The 12,798-nt window shown below is 37.5% G+C and overlaps 1 protein-coding gene across 1 annotated transcript in view; it reads right to left on the bottom strand.

Annotated features, from left to right (window-relative positions):
- The window catches only part of FGD6 (FYVE, RhoGEF and PH domain containing 6), a 71,831-nt gene that overhangs the window by 34,422 nt on the left and 24,611 nt on the right, over nucleotides 1-12,798 (bottom strand). Inside the window, exons 3-5 of the mRNA XM_062492534.1 lie at nucleotides 8,590-8,737; nucleotides 5,856-5,923; nucleotides 5,733-5,763 (exon numbers count right to left, since the gene is read on the bottom strand). Coding sequence (XP_062348518.1) covers nucleotides 5,733-5,763; nucleotides 5,856-5,923; nucleotides 8,590-8,737 — 247 coding nt within the window. The remainder of the gene's footprint in view (nucleotides 1-5,732; nucleotides 5,764-5,855; nucleotides 5,924-8,589; nucleotides 8,738-12,798) is intronic.

The raw sequence follows: 12,798 nt of genomic DNA, 5'->3' as shown, positions 1-12,798 counted from the left end.
AACAAACATATTTAGCACATTGTCCTATATAAAAGTGCTGAGGAGCACTGCTTTCATCAGCCTGTTCAAAGGCAATCACCTAAGCTGTCCTAGAAATTATTCTGTTTGAAGCAATGCAGCAATCATTACAAGTGATTTTTAAAGACTTTCTAACTAAAAATAGATCTTTCAAATCCTGAAATCTTACTCATTAAAAAACCCCTAAAAAACAATAGCAAAAAACAAAAACAAACAAAAAACTCCAAAACCACAAAAAACCACTAAAAAACAACAACAACAAAAAAAAAACAACAACAAAAAAAAACCACCTTGCCACACTTCAGAATTAATGTGCTTATTTCACTGAAAAACATTTGCAACCCTAGACATGGTTCATATGCTGCATGACAAAACCCAAAATATTATTCTAGTTATACTGAATCATCCCAGCTTCTTGCTGGGATTTTTTTTTTTTTTTACCTTTTAGAAGTGGGGCAGCCATTGTACATTCTTGAAATTCTTGTTTACAGTTTCTAGTATTACATTATATTCTGGTCCAATAATATTCTTCTGATACCACTTTTTACTGATTAGGTAAAGGTAATCTACCTAATCAGTAAAAAGCTGTTTTCACACAGCTGCTTCAAGAGGACAGCACACAATGCCATCCATGGAAAGAACGTTCTTTCCAAACCAGAAGCAGTTTTAGTTTATGCTAAGCTGAGACAGCCTCCCACTGGGTACTTCCACATGAAAATCTAGTCGAGGCATATTACAGGCTTCTGAGTAAATACTGTTGCTGAATTACTGCCTGATAAAACACTTCCAACTTAAAAATGTGTAGGAAATTCTATTTATCCTGTTGGCATACACTCCCCTTATAGCTGTGGAATTTTTAAACAATATTTGAGGAGGTAACCATCATGGCTGCTTTTGTTTCCTCACACCACTCCTTCAATGCAACTTCCTTAAATAAGCAAAAAGGCTGTGATAGCTGAGATAATTCTGACCCTGTTCTGAATCATCTGCAATCAGCCCATGCACTTCCCCTCTGCAAAGGCCCTGACTCATGATCCCGCCGTTCTTCCCACCAAAGGATTCCCAGCCTGCAGTGTTCTGCCTGTGTCAGTCTAAGGAGCAAAGGACAATTTTAGTTGTAAACCAAAAGGGGTACTGAGCAGACTAAAACCTTGCTCAGCTGCTGACTGGGTCAAGTGCACCTTCAGGTACCTAATAGCTGAACGAAGATAATTTCAAATGGGTGAAATTAAAACTTCTTGGCAATTTAACAGGAAGAGAAAGTACTACAAAATCTAAACACAGTCACATATTCTATTCCTAAAGCTTCAACCAATATTCATCTTGGATCTGTTCTCCCAGAACATACCATTAGCAAAAAAAAATAGCAAGTCATAATCCCTTCCACTGAAGAACAACTCCCCCAGATAAATACACCTGCAGGTAGCTCAAATATCAGTTGAATTTAAGGAAAAAAGTATGTTTGCACTTGGATGCTTTTCAAGGACTACACACACACACACAGACATCCTATGGGGAAGGAGGAGGGAAGAGGAGGAAGTTTCACAACAGCCAGGCTACTAGATGTGACAAACTGTAAACACGACTGCTTAGCAATATGGCTACAGAAGATTTCACAAATAGATCATTTAAAATATAACTAGACACTCCCACCTAGAGTCAGACTATTAGCCATAAACTGCTAAGTTAAACTACAGAAACTATAGTTAATCAAGACTATGACTGAGTGTGGATCATGAAATTTTTCAAACATATGCCATTACTTTTGGAAAGCTGCCAAGCAGTTGGACACTTTTTTTCCTCAGGTAATAAAATAATTTATAAGTCTTTAACAAAATAATGTAGTTGACTTTTATACAACAATCAATGATTTGACTGTGGCATATTCTGAGAATGTTATTTCCCGCAATAGGCTGGGTAGAGTAGAAGAATACTTCCTTCTAAACTAAAACAATTTTATTAGTCTTCTACAGGACTACAGTTGCAACTCATTGTCAAATGTCTCAGCAGTTCTAAAGTACTTCAGAGACCAAAAATTTATCAACACATTCATCTCAGACTGGTCAAATATTGAAATTTTGCAGATAGAGAAAAAAAGGAGCTGGATGTTGAGATAATTTTTCACAATCAAATAGTAAGTCAGTTGTAAGCCAAGACCAGAGGTCAGAACTTTACTCCAAAGGCCATAGCTATTTTATTTTTCATTACATTATTTTTCCAAGTCTACTATGAATTAATTTTTCATAATATTTATGAAAAATAGACATCATAATACTTATGCTAAATAGACATCATATAATATATATATATCTATACATATACAAAACTATATATAGCTTTTACATACAGATCCTGCCATTTTCTTCTGAAGAATGGAAACATTAAACCAGATTTTTTCACTCTTGTAAGTGTCTCTGGAAGGACACACAATAGAAAATTATACTTGACCTCTTATCTGCCTTCTGCAATAAGAGGTTGATCTTGTGGCTGCAGAAATGTTAAGAGGTGCCTGCTGACAAGCTCCTACTTACTTGGTCTCAGAGTCCAAATATGGACAGAACAGGGGTCTAAGTCAGAAGCACAGATTTAAAGGCTCAGGCAAAAGCCCACAGGCCTAAACTTTTCGCAGAGCAAAAAAATGACACACTAAGCCATGCAGTGGAAGGAGTTACCCCAAAAAAAAACAAGTTTCTCTGCTGGACCAGAAGCCTTGCTTCTTATATCACAGCAGCAGGGAGGAAACAGAACCAAAAAGAGTTGAAAAACAAAAAGAGTGGAGGGTTTTGGCAATAGAACAAAATTCAGAACAAAAATGTACAAAAAAAAATGACAAGTAAGCCAGATAGCTTGCCCTCACAGCACCAGGATGCTGCTGAGGGGGTCCTCTCACTCATGCAAAGCAAACCATCTCCAAAGAATCCCAAAACAAACAAGTACAAAGGGCACCAATCCTGCCTTACTCCTTTTTCCAGGAACACTGGAAAAACACCTGTGTTACTTAGGCACAGGGAACTTAGAAGTGATAAGCTTGTTTCTCTTATGTCACCTGTGTTTTATATCCAGTTCACTGTTTCTTTTTTCTGCACTGTTTTCTTTTTTCTTAGGAAAAAATTACTTCTCCCATATTCTCAACCCTTGTTCACTCTCAAGAGGCAGTGCATGTACCATCTCATAAACATGCATACAAAGAGCTAGTTCAAATTTTTCCAGGAGTTTCTAAAAGCATTTTACTGGAATCTCACTCTAAAAAAGCACTAACACAGTAACAGAAATACAGACAATTCAAGATTACATCTAATGTTTGATTGCATCCTCAAGCAACCCCATTTGCTGAGTCTCTTTGAGATTCTGTGTGTAAAGCCAGGTGAGTCTCTTATCTCTGTTATGACCAGCTTGTTTAGTATTTATAGAAGTGTCATCAAGTGTTCATAATTTTGCAGTGTGTCTTCAAGAGAAGCAGTCAGATATACCTGGAGTGCTTGATAGTGTCCACATAGGCTGGCACTCTGGTATCGTGGAAGAATTGCTCCACCTAACTTGACTTTGTCAACATAAAAGAAAAAAATGCTAAAAAATTTCAGTGGTACTTGTAACCAGTTTGCAGTCACATTCTTACCTCCTCAACTGCTTTAGATTCCACTTCAAAGGCTCTAAGATGAAGCAAATTTAAAAGCTTTTTCTTACATCAACAGTCCTCTTACTTGGTGCCACGTGAGCAAAATATACTGAGGAGAGTATTATTCATTTCAGATCATTGCTAATGGAATTAGTCACTAAATTTCAAGTGGAAAACCACTAATAGATGGCTCAGAAGGTGCAATGGAGCATCCCCCAATAAGTCAAATCTTGACTATGGGTGAAAGAGCCCAGTCTGGGGAGAATCTAAGTTGTAATTCAGAAATTTGTCAGAGTTTGCTTGACTAGCAGTTAGTAAGCCAAAGTGGTCAGTGCACATGAAATCAAAAGGAGAGTTTTATCAACATTAAAATATTATCCATAAGAAATATTTTATTAAATCAACTGATTTAATAATGTGTGTAAAAAATAAACAAATCCTCAGGTATACCACTCCAGAGAAATAAAAAAACTGGGTGTCTGCAACCTTTCTTAGCTATGGCAGATCTTATTTAATGAAGAATACACACACAGAGAGCCTCAAAACCAATGCCCTCTCTGACAAGGACACTCACCAAGGTTCCTACTGCAGGCCAACTGACAAGTTAAGGACAAAGTATTTCCTAAACTCCTAGCCTAGCATCCTCTCTGTTAAACCAAGCTGAATACATGTTGATTGTTATTGCTAGCCAACAAAAACATTTCTAATAGTTTTTATTTGGCAGCTAGAAACTAGAAGACTGTCATGAATAGAGTTGCAAGTTATCCATTATAGGAAAAGCAAAACACATCCTACACCATTGCACATCAGCACTGTGGGAACAGCTTTAAGTTTATCCTAAAAACTTCCAAAGCTTTCTACTCTTCCCTTTTTACATTGTTCTTCTGCTTGCCTGTATCCTCCTTACCAACAGCCTTTCTTCCAGTACTGCCCTAAAAAACTGGTACACTGAAAAGCAAAGGTACCTTTAAAGAATAAGTTAAATATCTGAAAAATATGAAAATTTAAAATTACATAGCTTAAAACTTGCCTAGGACAATTCTCTCTCTTTTACCAGTATTTAAGATTGAGTTCTGTATTAGAAACCATGTTGAATATAAATTATATATTTGAACCAATTGACAGAACCAGCTCTTAAAAGCCAAGCTTGAACAGAATCAGAAAATCAGTAACTAGGAGGAAAGCAAAAGAGGAGTCAGCAAAAGATGTGGTGAGTTTTTTGTTTCCTGAAAAAAATCTTTGTATTACAGGACTGTATACAACCATCTATAAGAGCCTTTGTTCCCAGTTTCACAGAACAGGCTTCTCGAGAGACTGAGACAGACCAATGCATCTGTTTGCAATATAAGCAATTCTATTGCCCAAGGAAAAAAGCCACTATGTTTGCACTTAATAGAGTGACAAAATGGTACAAACACAGATCATTTCAAACTTGACACAAAACACACAAAATAGAGCTAGAGAAAGAAAAATTCTTGATTAATTTCCTATTATCACCTTCAACAAAGCATGCTTTACAGATGACTGATTTGCACAAACACAGATTAAATACTTAACCCTTGCTGTGTACAACAGTTGCAGGTACTTTCTGATGGAAGGAACTGCAACCTCAAAAAAATACGCTGCCATGGTGATGGATGCATCATTAGAGCTATTAGCTATTAACTGGATTAAAGAACGTGCATTTTAATGTACCATTTCTAAAATAAATTGTTTCTGTGTCCCCCCACCATTTAAGGAGTAATTCTAACCAAAAACATTATTTTTGTTGCTATGTACGTATTTATAAGCCAGTACAAGCTGGCTTATAAATATGATTCTGATTAACAAAAATGGATTCAATTTTCAGTATTCAATACCCACACTCAACTGGAAACTGCATAAATTATTAAGAAGATCCAGAAGGAGCCACAAAAATATTCATCCATTATGTAAATTGTGAAACTTTAAAGTTCAGCTTAATTAGATTAATATTTATATTTTGGATATGTAGATGCAGCAGAAAAAAAAGGCACAGTCACACTATAAAGCCTAAACATAAAACTTTAATAGATTAAACAAATAGAAGAGGAAATTGCTTTTTTTTTTGAGTACTTACAATGTGTAAGAGCTTTAGCACATCCACAAACCTATCAGAAAAGCAAGAAAAAGCAAACAGTTACATTTTAATTGCCCAATTAAAATAAACTGAATAGTTATTAAGTGTAGCAGTGACACTTACACTTTCTCTGAGCTCATGATCTCCTTGGCAATATGGTAAACCTTTGTTTTCTTTCCAGCTGCCTTACCCTGCAAATAAAATTACATGTTACACTATGCAGCTACTAAAACTGTCATAATTTCCAGCTATTACTTCCTTAAATTCAATGTAATTATTTGATAGTTACTTCTAAGAAAAACACTTCGTACTGCTTTGAAACCTCTTGGCTTTGACACTTTCTGGGTTTTCAGGATGTGTAAGAAAATCAATTTAGCTTGTATGTGTAAACAACAACATTAGCTAGGAGCAGTTTTTAGAACACTGTCAACCTTTTCTTTTAATTATTATAGGAAGCAATGAAGCCCATAATGAATGAAGTCCTAGCCAACAACAATTACTGGTTTCGCAAAAGTACTGAAGTACAGGTAGTATTTCTATCTTATTTGATTCTTTTTTTCTGATTATTACAGCAACAGTAATATCTGCAGTGAATCCAAAGGTGTTTCAGGAACATCTTAAAAGACACATATATTTTCTTTACTGAAAAACAAGACAACAGGAGAAAAAAAAAACAAGGAAAAAAAAACACATTTAAGAGAAAAGCCAGTTTCTGACCATCTACTAACAGAGCTGCTGGAATACATTGCAACTGTACTCCAAAGATGCAGATATGTGAGACTTGTCATCCACCTGAAACACTGTGGAGAAGATTTTCGGTTTCACATGCACATCTGGCTTCCAAAAAACCAATGGCATTGTCCAATAGAGGGATGGGGGAGGCATCAAGATGTAAATGTGTTTGCTACACAGTGCAACTTCCATGTACAATTTCCCTCAGATGGAACACCTTTTCCCAAAACAGCTCTCATGATCTGCCATATGCTTCTCTGCTGCCAGCTGTCACCACATCTATTGCACATTCAGGCTTTCATTTTAATGTGCTGCAAAGGAAGAGAGGATGAGGAGCCCTACAACATCATGGGATATACAACTCAAGTGAGATGAAGTCCTGGGATGGCTGCATTGACTATGGTGGTATAATACTGGCACTAAACAGTTTATCTAGAACGTCAGGTATCAGTGGCATTTTATCCACAAAACTGGTTCTTAAGCACTAATATTGCAAGATTTCTCTGAAGATTTAGTTCTTCTCAAAACCTATAAATTAGTCTCAAGTGCTGGAAGATAAACCATGGAACAGACAGTACTCATAGGCTGGTTTTAATGAGATATTGTTGTATTCAAAATAAATAAATCTAAATTAAATTTTTTCACTGGAATTCAAATGACACTGCACCTAATTACTGAATTATAATTAATTTCTAAATTAAATAATTTTGTATAACATCACATATATGCAAAATAATTTATTTTATATACTGTACAGATAGACATCTACACACATTTGGGATTTTACTTATGAAATTAAACTTGTTTCCAAAGAACAGTGAGATCTATCCAGGGTGGGTCAATCGCATTCAGGAGAGATTGTAACACCTCTTCTCAGGCCTCTGTGCCTATTTAGAAAGCACAGCTGACACACTCCCTGCAAGACTGAATTCACAAATAAGCCAATTATGCAGAGCAAGGTATCTGCCCTCACTGTAGATCTGTCAGTTGCAAATGAGATGAAAATTAGTATTTTGAGAACAAGATGCTACTGCTAAACAATTACAAAACTAAATATCTCAGTCTGTTTCTAACCCTATTTGAAAGACTTTTCACATACCAGCTGGTGCTGAAAGGGCCACTTTGCATTTACTCAGACAAAGATACTGCGGCTCTGAGAGCCTCTAACGGGAGAACCAAAGGGATACAAATAAGGCTCTCCCGCACAACACTGGAAAGAAGCCCTGTAAGTCCCCTAACAGATATAAAGCATCAAAGCAGCCAGATGCTTGCAGTAAGGAAAAATAAAACCAGCCCAGCTGATGACCGATGCAGAGCCTGCCTCATTCTCCTCTGCAGCTGCTCTCACTGTGAGGAAGTTGGTTGTTAATTCCCAGCTGCCAGCCGCACGTGCTGCAGGCAGCTGAAGCGAGCCACAGCAGATGTCTCACAGCAAGTGCTGAATTACTCCATAAAACGTGCATGAGAACCCTCCTAATGGGGACACTTACCTGTAAAACTCTGTGGTGAAAGGTTGAGGGCATTTCTAGAGGCAAGTAAGGTAAGTTAGCCTCGATACAGGTAAAGTCTTTAGTTTCACAGGGACAAGCTTTTCCCTTGACTCTTTCCCTTTCCCAATTCAGTCCTCTCATTTGGTTAAACAGCATTCAGACCCAACGTGCCAGTCTTCTCTTCCAACACTAAAAAGTTTCAAAGTTTCTGTTTATCTTGTTGGAGCTTTGTTTTTGTTTTGTTTTTTTCATTTTTTTAAAGAAAGGAAGCAGATATAACTACTATCAAAGGAAACAGCTGTCAGGACTGGTGCTGAGGAAAGGCACTGGTCTACAGGCAGGCTGTTTTCAGGGTGTCCAGGACTGCGAAGACAGAACACAGGTACCCCAAAGGAAGGGACAGGACCCTCATAACTTCATTTCATTCTGAGTACTTAACACTATCCTCCTGCTCCTCATTTGAAGAAAAAATAGGATTAAAATAAGGAAAATCACTCCAAGCTGGCACTCACAGAAGGTAACAGAAGATCAGACCTCAACAGGTGGTTTACATTTGAAAAGATCCCAACAGGTTACAACTTATGAGATATGGCAAGAGTGAGGAATAGCTTCAGAGGATAAAGATAAAAAGATACCTGTTTATCTTCTTGAGGATCAGTCTCCCCTTTGCTGGAATCAGAATTTGTGTCATCATCTTCGTCAGAACTGTTCATGATATCTTCTTCATCTGACTGAAGATCTCCCATTACCACATTGGGATGATCATGATGTTCTTCTAAGGACCTAGTATTAAAATATATACATCATACTTCATTTATGTAAGGAGCTTTCTGTTTCACCCCACAATAAATGATCTACTTGGTATCAGAGACCCTGAAAACAGTAGTAGATAGTCTGAAGATTACAACAGTTGGAGGCTATTCCACAGTGGACTTGTAACTACAACATTTTATTTATGCTAGTATTGATGCAATGCTCATTGACAGCAAGCAAAAGCAACAGTACATTTGGAGTACTTACATTATTCATGTCCATCAGAGTTTGCCTAACAAAGTCTGCTAAATCTATTCCCTTATTGCTATGCGCATGTATAGAGCATTTGTACTGTGTGCCAGGACAAAGAAACATCATAGCCATTTTGCCTCTATCTCACAGCAGCAGGTCTTGTTCCAGATATGGTACTCACACTGGAATCTTCTGGGTGAGATTCTAGATGCACGTATACACACAGGCCTGTTTCCCAATGCATATGCTAAACAACTGCATCAGTGACAGCAATATCATAACCATTTTGTCCAACAATTCTTCTTAAAAGCAGGAAAGCAGAATCTTTTGTGATTAAGAACACCCATCCCCCAGAAACAGACACCTTTTGAATAGCTGTCAAAGCTATAAAATATAAACTTGTTCTGCTGCTGTACATTCATTATAGAGGTCTCTTTTTATTAGCTTCAGCCATATTTGCAATACAGTAATTGCATGAGACAGGCGCACAATCTCTTTCCTCTAACTAGCCTTGACAACTTCAGCAGAGATTTAAGAAATGCAATTCTAGAAGAAAATAAAAAAAGGGGGGAAGGGAAAGATAGATAGGAAAACAGACTAGAGGAAACAGCCTTACATTTTTGGAAGGTTACGTGGAAACACAGCAAATCTCTGGGCTCGTACTTTTAATCCCTAAAAGTATCTAATAATTTCCAGTTACACTAAAGCTATCTAAAAATCACATAATCTGAGTTCAAGGTCTGCAAAAAGATGCTTGGATGCAACAGATTTATTTTGACATGAGCCAAAACTGATTAGCTATCCTGCAAAACAAAAAGCAAATCCAAGAACCCTTGTCCAAGAGCTGCTGCAGCCAGCAGAGATCTCACAGGGCTGACCAACACCTAATTTTACACAGCCAACAACTGCCAGGGCCACACACTTCTCCATATACCTGGCCCTCTACTTCCCGAAGCAAGGCATATTATAACTGTTTTTCCCTTGTTTTAAATCAGAGGAAAGCAGTGATGGAGGGTAACTAGTCAGACTTGCCCCCTCTATATGTGATAGCTACCAGAAAGAAAACCCGTCACCATGGATCCCATGGAAGGTGTCTGCCAGCAGCCTGAAAAGCAGAAGTATTCCTTGGGGCTTGGGTTCAGTACTGGGACTGGTGTTGTTAAACAGGTTTGTCAGTGACATGTGGGACAGTGGGACTGAGGGCACCCTCAGCAAGAGTGCCCAGCATGTTAAGGAAGGGATCCTGCTACAGCAAAGTGTTTATTACTCAGTATTCAAGATAGAGTTAAAAACAAACAAACCAATACAAAAATGCTGATCACAAATAGAAATATATTTGAAGATGAAGATGAGCTGGCCTGTTGACAGACCTTGGTCAGCCATGAAGACACAGAGAAGATGAAAATAACTTGGTTCTATTATGACAACACAGGAAGGACTTGGGGAAACTCCCAAGCAGTTACTGTCTCCCAGAATCAAATGGAGGCAGGGAAGAAGGTGACTGTAAGTTCATCACTGAGTTCAACAAGGTCCTGAGCCAAGACTGCAGCACCCTAGGTGCCGAGAGACACCCCTTTATTTGGGTTTGGAAATTATCAACGGCACGCAGGAAGACAGCAGGTACCAGAGAGATGAGTGCTGATGACAGCAGCATATGGTATATGCTAGGGACAGTTCCCATAGAGTTTCAGGAAGGCAAAAAAGCAGCTTTTTACTGGAGCTTTCCCCGGAATCATGCCAGCAGGAAACTAAGTTTTCTGCAGTTATTAATTAGCTTCAGCAATTCAGAAACTCCTTGTCTAGTTTATATATGTCATAGCTGGGAATATTTATTTTAGCAGATGTCATCTCATATTCTTTCACTATGACAAACATCTTTTTTACATCAGTAGAATGACATGAAGTAGATATATGCCCCAGCTTTAGTCAAAACCTGTAACAGAAATTACTGCTGCTCCTTACTTTACTAAATTACTCAGCTTTACTATCCACATCTGTCACTGAATCTGTCTCTGATCAAGAATATCTTTTCCCCCACTGCAAAATATATTAAGTGTTTTATCTCTGACCACACTGGAATACACTTTTTAGTCTATTATTCATTAATGTCCATTTTTGTAAAAGGATATTTTATTGCCCTATTTCCTAGCCTTAATATAGGAAAAATATATTTCCTAGCTGTTTCATTTTCCTTTAACTGAGATTCCTTCTCATCAAGAAAACATTGTTTTCACACCTGTGACATCACTGTTCTTTTGCCTCAGCATACTCGATTGAAAGCCCAGTCCCAGACTTTATTGTCATTTTCCATTTAAACTTTTCAGGGCAGCTGAGCCAAAACTTAGAAGTTTTAGAAAATCCACCCTTTTGGAAGTCAGAAACAAGAATACTTCCAGGTGAAGCTGTATTTTACTTGCACAAACATAATCCTCTCAACACTGAAGGATGAAGAACAAACCAGCTGGTTTGTGTTGTGTGAAGCATTTTCTAAACATAAGATTAATCAGCTTATCTAATAGAAAGTTCCAGCAAAAAACTACTTAAAATTTTTAATAATTATACTGACAATTTAGGATGTGTAGTAAGTGTCCACAAATGACAGCCACTCACTGTATAAATTGTTTTCCTTCGTATAAATCACAATATTTAAGCAGTAAGCTGCTTTTCTGGCCTTTGTGGCCAGAAAACACCACCTCTGTGTGGTGCTTATGCATCTGCCATTCACATAAAGGAAGCTATGACAGCTAAGAGAACCATGTATAAAATCTTACATACAGTATCTAACTCTACTTTTATCCTGTATTTGCTCAGTTCACAGCCCTCTGGTTCTTCCACATGATACATCTTGTTGAGTGTTTTTTTAGTGGTATTTTTAATACTTTCTCCCTTCTTTTCTTTGTTTTTTAAAGAAAAAACACATTGGATAATTAGATGATTAATGATCAAGAGTCAGTTAACACTCAGCCATTTTCCAGAATCAAATAAGCCATCAGTTCAGGGATAGGATGCAATACTGGAGCCAGGGGTAGATACCTCCCAGTGGTATCTCCAGTTGTGTCCTCTTCTTCATAGAAAATGGGGACAGAGTTACTGTGTCCATTGGTGTTTATCAGCCACCTGCAGTTCTCCTCATACATTACACTTTAACCTTTCATGGACAGCTTTTCTGGTGAAACAGAAAGCAGATTTGTATTTACTGATTACTCTTTTCTGTACTTTTACCTCTGAAGTCATCTATAACATAAGTGTATGTATAGCTCTCTTAAAGTTATCTCTGGATAAAGTGAAATCCCTTGCACTTTAACTGCCTCTGGAAATAGTAATAAGTCTTTAAATAAACAGAGTCTTTTCTAACACATATTAATCCCCCTTTTCCAAAATACCACAAGTACACAGTAAGGCTTATTTTAAGTGGCTCTTCTGATAGATATTTTGGTGGTACTGTGAACTGTCTCTATCTTGTTCTCTCTCCATCACGATTCTTTGTCCTACCCACAGCAATACCAATAGAAACTTCTGCATTATCAGTCATGTGAAACACCAGCCCTGCCAACTCACTGTGCTGTGCACTGAGTAAGAACATCTTGCCATATCTTGTGAGCAAGTTATCTAAATATAGATGTGGGGCTTTCTTATTTCACACATAAAATGCAGGAATCATTAGTTTGCCTTGGAATGAGTGGCTTATGGGATGATGCATACAAGTTGTTCTGCATTTTCCTATTGTAATAGTAAAACATCAATGAAATAAAACACACTGGTCCTAGCAAGACACACGGCAAGATAAACTGTCAAAATTTAAAAACTGCCATCAGACTATTACCACTGTAAATCAGCAT

This window comes from Cinclus cinclus, chromosome 4, assembly GCF_963662255.1.
Source record: "Cinclus cinclus chromosome 4, bCinCin1.1, whole genome shotgun sequence".
Lineage (NCBI taxonomy): Eukaryota > Metazoa > Chordata > Aves > Passeriformes > Cinclidae > Cinclus > Cinclus cinclus.
This window is presented reverse-complemented; position numbering and strand designations above follow the sequence as displayed.